This window comes from Procambarus clarkii, chromosome 44 (genome assembly GCF_040958095.1).
Source record: "Procambarus clarkii isolate CNS0578487 chromosome 44, FALCON_Pclarkii_2.0, whole genome shotgun sequence".
Taxonomy (NCBI): domain Eukaryota; kingdom Metazoa; phylum Arthropoda; class Malacostraca; order Decapoda; family Cambaridae; genus Procambarus; species Procambarus clarkii.
Window position 1 is genome coordinate 37,911,606 of NC_091193.1, and position 7,295 is coordinate 37,918,900.

The 7,295-nt window shown below is 41.8% G+C and overlaps 1 protein-coding gene across 1 annotated transcript; it reads right to left on the bottom strand.

Moving 5' to 3' along the window:
- Positions 1-5,943: 5,943 nt before the first annotated feature.
- LOC138350231 (rhoptry surface protein CERLI2-like) lies at positions 5,944-6,321 on the bottom strand. Its single transcript, XM_069300584.1, has one exon. The coding sequence runs from the start codon at positions 6,319-6,321 to the stop codon at positions 5,944-5,946; it is 378 nt and encodes a 125-aa protein (XP_069156685.1).
- Between the last annotated feature and the right edge of the window lie 974 nt (positions 6,322-7,295).

Below are 7,295 nucleotides of genomic sequence, written 5' to 3' on the forward strand. Positions count from 1 at the left end.
TTACTTGTAGCTGCTGTGTTTGGTACTTGTAGCTGCTGTGTTTGGTACTAGTAGCTGCTGTGTTGGTACTTGTAGCTGCTGTGTTGGTACTAGTAGCTGCTGTGTTGGTACTTGTAGCTGCTGTGTTGTTACTTGTAGCTGCTGTGTTGGTACTTGTAGCTGCTGTGTTGGTACTAGTAGCTGCTGTGTTGGTACTAGTAGCTGCTGTGTTGGTACTTGTAGCTGCTGTGTTGTTACTTGTAGCTGCTGTGTTGGTACTAGTAGCTGCTGTGTTGGTACTTGTAGCTGCTGTGTTTGTACTAGTAGCTGCTGTGTTGGTACTTGTAGCTGCTGTGTTGGTACTTGTAGCTGCTGTGTTGGTACTTGTAGCTGCTGTGTTGGTACTAGTAGCTGCTGTGTTGGTACTTGTAGCTGCTGTGTTGGTACTTGTAGCTGCTGTGTTGTTACTTGTAGCTGCTGTGTTGGTACTAGTAGCTGCTGTGTTGGTACTTGTAGCTGCTGTGTTGGTACTTGTAGCTGCTGTGTTGGTACTAGTAGCTGCTGTGTTGGTACTTGTAGCTGCTGTGTTGGTACTTGTAGCTGCTGTGTTGGTACTAGTAGCTGCTGTGTTGTTACTTGTAGCTGCTGTGTTGGTACTTGTAGCTGCTGTGTTGTTACTTGTAGCTGCTGTGTTGGTACTTGTAGCTGCTGTGTTGTTACTTGTAGCTGCTGTGTTGGTACTAGTAGCTGCTGTGTTGGTACTAGTAGCTGCAGTGTTGGTACTTGTAGCTGCTGTGTTGGTACTAGTAGCTGCTGTGTTGGTACTTGTAGCTGCTGTGTTGGTACTAGTAGCTGCTGTGTTGGTACTAGTAGCTGCTGTATTGGTACTTGTAGCTGCTGTGTTGGTACTTGTAGCTGCTGTGTTGGTACTTGTAGTTGCTGTGTTGGTACTTGTAGCTGCTGTGTTGGTACTAGTAGCTGCTGTGTTGGTACTTGTAGCTGCTGTGTTGGTACTAGTAGCTGCTGTGTTGGTACTTGTAGCTGCTGTGTTGGTACTAGTAGCTGCTGTGTTGGTACTAGTAGCTGCTGTATTGGTACTTGTAGCTGCTGTGTTGGTACTAGTAGCTGCTGTGTTGGTACTTGTAGCTGCTGTGTTGGTACTAGTAGCTGCTGTGTTGGTACTTGTAGCTGCTGTGTTGGTACTTGTAGCTGCTGTGTTGGTACTAGTAGCTGCTGTGTTGGTACTTGTAGCTGCTGTGTTGGTACTTGTAGCTGCTGTGTTGGTACTAGTAGCTGTTGTGTTGGTACTTGTAGCTGCTGTGTTGGTACTTGTAGCTGCTGTGTTGTTGCTTGTAGCTGCTGTGTTGGTACTTGTAGCTGCTGTGTTGGTACTAGTAGCTGCTGTGTTGGTACTTGTAGCTGCTGTGTTGTTACTTGTAGCTGCTGTGTTGGTACTTGTAGCTGCTGTGTTGTTACTTGTAGCTGCTGTGTTGGTACTTGTAGCTGCTGTGTTGGTACTAGTAGCTGCTGTGTTGGTACTTGTAGCTGCTGTGTTGGTACTAGTAGCTGCTGTGTTGGTACTTGTAGCTGCTGTGTTGGTACTTGTAGCTGCTGTGTTGTTACTTGTAGCTGCTGTGTTGGTACTAGTAGCTGCTGTGTTGGTACTAGTAGTTGCTGTGTTGGTACTAGTAGCTGCTGTGTTGGTACTTGTAGCTGCTGTGTTGGTACTTGTAGCTGCTGTGTTGGTACTTGTAGCTGCTGTGTTTGTACTAGTAGCTGCTGTGTTGGTACTTGTAGCTGCTGTGTTGGTACTAGTAGCTGCTGTGTTGGTACTTGTAGCTGCTGTGTTGGTACTTGTAGCTGCTGTGTTTGTACTAGTAGCTGCTGTGTTGGTACTTGTAGCTGCTGTGTTGGTACTTGTAGCTGCTGTGTTGGTACTTGTAGCTGCTGTGTTGGTACTTGTAGCTGCTGTGTTTGTACTAGTAGCTGCTGTGTTGGTACTTGTAGCTGCTGTGTTGGTACTTGTAGCTGCTGTGTTGTTACTTGTAGCTGCTGTGTTTGTACTAGTAGCTGCTGTGTTGGTACTTGTAGCTGCTGTGTTGGTACTAGTAGCTGCTCTGTTGGTACTTGTAGCTGCTGTGTTGGTACTAGTAGCTGCTGTGTTGGTACTAGTAGCTGCTGTGTTGGTACTTGTAGCTGCTGTGTTTGTACTAGTAGCTGCTGTGTTGGTACTTGTAGCTGCTGTGTTGGTACTAGTAGCTGCTGTGTTGGTACTTGTAGCTGCTGTGTTTGTACTAGTAGCTGCTGTGTTGGTACTTGTAGCTGCTGTGTTGGTACTAGTAGCTGCTGTGTTGGTACTTGTAGCTGCTGTGTTGGTACTAGTAGCTGCTGTGTTGGTACTAGTAGCTGCTGTGTTGGTACTTGTAGCTGCTGTGTTTGTACTAGTAGCTGCTGTGTTGGTACTTGTAGCTGCTGTGTTGGTACTAGTAGCTGCTGTGTTGGTACTTGTAGCTGCTGTGTTTGTACTAGTAGCTGCTGTGTTGGTACTTGTAGCTGCTGTGTTGGTACTAGTAGCTGCTGTGTTGGTACTTGTAGCTGCTGTGTTTGTACTAGTAGCTGCTGTGTTGGTACTTGTAGCTGCTGTGTTGTTACTTGTAGCTGCTGTGTTTGTACTAGTAGCTGCTGTGTTGGTACTTGTAGCTGCTGTGTTGGTACTAGTAGCTGCTGTGTTGGTACTTGTAGCTGCTGTGTTTGTACTAGTAGCTCTTCAGAGGTTGCATGGCGTTTTTTTTTCAGGTGACCTTCTTTTGTGTCTCGAGGTCGAATATGTCGTCCAACAGGATCTCCAACTCCACTTTCCGGGCCATCTCACTTGGTCTGGACATAACGTGACAGTTTATACCCAGATTTAGGAGAGTGACTTGGTCCTCAGTATATATATATATATATATATATATATATATATATATATATATATATATATATATATATATATATATATATATATATATATATATATGTCGTACCTAGTAGCCAGAACGCACTTCTCAGCCTACTATTCAAAGCCCGATTTGCCTAATAAGCCAAGTTTTCATGAATTAATTGTTTTTCGACTACCTAACCTACCTAACCTAACCTAACCTAACTTTTTCGGCTACCTAACCTAACCTAACCTATAAAGATAGGTTAGGTTAGGTTAGGTTAGGTAGGGTTGGTTAGGTTCGGTCATATATCTACATTAATTTTAACTCAAATAAAACAAAATTTACCTCATACATAATGAAATGGGTAGCTTTATCATTTCATAAGAAAAAAATTAGAGAAAATATATTAATTCATGAAAACTTGGCTTATTAGGCAAATCGGGCCTTGCATAATAGGCTGAGAAGTGCATTTTGGCTACTAGGCACGACATATATATATATATATATATATATATATATATATATATATATATATATATATATATATATATATATATATATATATATATATATATATATATATATATTTGTTGTTAAATATGTACGAAAAGTTAAGATTAATAATTCTAACACGAATTTTCTTAATATTTCTTATGTTTCTTCTTACTGACGATAGTAATTGAAAAATCATTTCTCCAAAATACATTTTTATTTCTAGTCTGACTCGACGCTTGTAAGCGTTTCGTAATTACCTATTACATTTTCAAAGACTTTAGTTTACACACACAACTGTAACCTGTAAACACGCCATTTACTTCCATATTTATACTCGCATTAGGGTGAAGTGATATGGTACAACAGTTCTGGGTGAGGTAATCAAACGTATGACAACACATGATAGAACACGAAACAATGGGTATCTGTTGGATAAGAGAACATAAGAAGGAAAGTAACTGCAAAGAGCCTATCGGTCCATACTTCCTCTTGATGCTTCTATATTGGTACGGAGTCTTAAAGTGGGTAGAATATATTGTGCATTAATTGGCTGCTGATTGCTGATGTTGACTTTTTGATGTGTGTGCCTCGCAAATGTCGAGCCTCATGCTATCGCTGTATCTATCGATGATTTCTGTGTTGTTTGTTAAGATTTCTCTGGTGATGGTCTGGTTGTGGGAAGAGATTATACGTTCCTTAATGGAGCCCTGTTGCTTATGCATTGTTAATCGCCTGGAAAGAGATGTTGTTGTCTTGCCTATATACTGGGTTTTTTGGAGCTTACAGTCCCCAAGAGGGCATTTGAAGGCATAGACGACGTTAGTCTCCTTTAAGGCGTTCTGGTTTGTGTCTGGAGAGTTTTTTATGAGTAGGTTGGTGGTTTTTTTGGTTTTATAGTAAATCGTCAATTGTATCTTCTGATACTTCATATGGGCATCGCGTCAGACTAGAAATAAAAATGAATTTTGGAGAATTGATTTTTCAATTACCATCAACAGAGTGAAGAAAAATAAGAAATATTGAGAAAATTCGTGTTTGAATTCTTAATCTTACCTTTTTGGTCATATTTAACCACACACTCACACACCCACACACACACACACACACACACACACACACACACACACACACACACACACTTCTTCAGGAGTCAGAGAAGGAAAAAGACTTGGGGGTTGATATCACGCCAGACCTGTCTCCTGTAGCACATATCAAGCGAATAACATCAGCGGCATATGCCAGGCTGGCCAACATACGAACGGCATTCAGAAACTTGTGTAAAGAATCATTTAAAACTCTGTATACCACATATGTCAGGCCAATCCTGGAGTATGCAGCCCCAGCATGGAGTCCATATCTAATCAAGGATAAGACTAAACTGGAAAAAGTTCAAAGGTTTGCCACCAGACTAGTACCCGAGCTGAGAGGTATGAGCTACGAGGAGAGACTACGGGAATTAAACCTCACTTCGCTGGAAGACAGAAGAGTTAGGGGGGACATGATCACCACATTCAAGATTCTGAAGGGAATTGATAGGGTAGATAAAGACAGTCTATTTAGCACAAGGGGAACACGTACAAGGGGACACAGGTGGAAACTGAGTGCCCAAATGAGCCACAGAGATATTAGAAAGAACTTTTTTAGTGTCAGAGTGGTGGACAAATGGAATGCACTAGGAAGAGATGTGGTGGAGGCTGACTCCATACACAGTTTCAAGTGTAGATATGATAGAGCCCAATAGGCTCAGGAATCTGTACACCTGTTGAATGGCGGTTGAGAGGCGGGACCAAAGAGCCAGAGCTCAACCCTCGCAAACACAACTAGGTGAGTACACACACACACACACACACACACACACACATATATATATATATATATATATATATATATATATATATATATATATATATATATATATATATATATATATATATATATATATATATATATATATATATATATATATATAATGTCTGTATGTGAGTGTGTGTGTTCGCGTAAATCATGAAAATTAACACGTGAAGAAAAATGTGACAGTGTCAGACCACGGAGGAAGAATTGAAACAGGAATTTCCTTAAGTACTTTCGTATATTAAGGAATGCTTTACAAGTCTATAACTTTGGACATATATATGCAGGAGAGAGAGAGAGAGAGAGAGAGAGAGAGAGAGAGAGAGAGAGAGAGAGAGAGAGAGAGAGAGAGAGACCTGAACCCGTCTGTTATAATTTTTTTTTTTTTTTTTTTATATATACAAGAGTTGTTACATTCTTGTACAGCCACTAGAACGCGTAGCGTTTCGGGCAGGTCCCTGGAATACGATCCCCGCCGCGATGAATCGTTTTTTTCATCCAAGTACACATTTTACTGTTGCGTTAAAGGCTACAGTTAAGGATTTGCGCCCAGTAAATCCTCCCTGGCCAGGATACGAACCCATGACATAGCGCTCGCGGAACGCCAGGCGAGTGTCTTACCACTACACCACGGAGACTGATTAATCATCTTCTCTGCCGTGACCATAAATGTCGTAACGTGACCTCTCTTGACCTACATTGCCATGTTTCCATTTATTTTGACCTCCAAAGTCGGGATCTTATCTCTCTTAACTTCTTCTGCCCTTGCCTGCTTTGTTCTGACCTCCTCTGGCTTGACTTCCTCTGGCTTGATCACTTCTGGCTTGATCACTTCTGGCTTGACCTCCTCTAGCTTGACCTCCTCTGGCTTGACTTCCTCTAGCTTGACCTCCTCTGGCTTGACCTTTTGCTTGATCTCCTCTGGCTTGACCTCCCCTGGCTTGACCTCCTCTGGCTTGACCTCCTCTGGCTTGACCTCCTCTGGCTTGACCTCCTCTGGCTTGACCTCCCCTGGCTTGACCTCCCCCTGGCTTGACCTCCTCTGGCTTGACTTCTTCTGGCTTGACCTCATCATTATAGGTAACAGTTCTACTGAGATAGCTGCACCTGTTGGTTGTAATTTCGCAAGAAGGATGCATATTACTGAGGCAGTGAGAGCTCTCTCTCAGCTACTTTCCAGTGTGAAAATCCGCACTTATCTTCCTGTAAAATCACGCAGAAAACGTTACAAACTGTCTACTTGACGCGCATGTCGGCAAGTTCCTATGGCTGATCCTGGCATCCTTCAGTGATGTTAACTTTCACTTACCACTGGTTGTGCACGCTTGCACTGACCACACAACCTTGCCTCTGATCTGAAAGAAAGATAATGTTGCAGACGTCTGTACAAGAAGTCTGCACACAGTAAAGCAAGACATCTTTAGAAAACTATTGGCATAAATCCTCACACTCATTCATCGGAAAGCTCTTTGTAAAATTCGTGATGAGATATTAGAAAAGTCGTTGATGAAAAATATTCTCTAAGTAGCAAGCCATTTGGTTCTGTATGTAACAAAAGCATCGGACATTTTACAACAGTTGACTGCAAAATGGAACAAGAATCTCGACTGTGAAAAGGATAAATATGTCATTGCTTTGGAAAATGCTTGAGCATATGAGAAAGTGTGGCTCAGGGCACAGAGAACTGGTGTGCAGATTAAAGAAACTCGGAGATGATGGTAATCGTTTGTACCTCATTAAACCTGCTTAAGAAAATGAACCCTTTGGGTTTTTGTAAATAACCTTTCCTCCTGTGAAAAACAGAGAAAGAGAATTATCAGAAGAAAGCGCCAAGTCACTAACCGCGAACTTAGCACAGAATGAAGTGTACTCCAGGCCAGTGTTACGGGACCACTCCTGTGGAACATCTATTTCAATGACATGCTACAGTAAATAACATAGACCGTTACTATGCATTTGACTGTGCACCAACTCAATCAGAAGACATGAAGAATATTGTAAATCATATGAATACAACCATTACAACTAGTTCATCTTGTCACGACA

Excerpts from the sequence above, each read along its gene's own strand:
- LOC138350231 (XM_069300584.1), bottom strand. The coding sequence starts at position 6,321 with ATGAGGTCAAGCCAGAAGAAGTCAAGCCAGAGGAGGTCAAGCCAGGGG.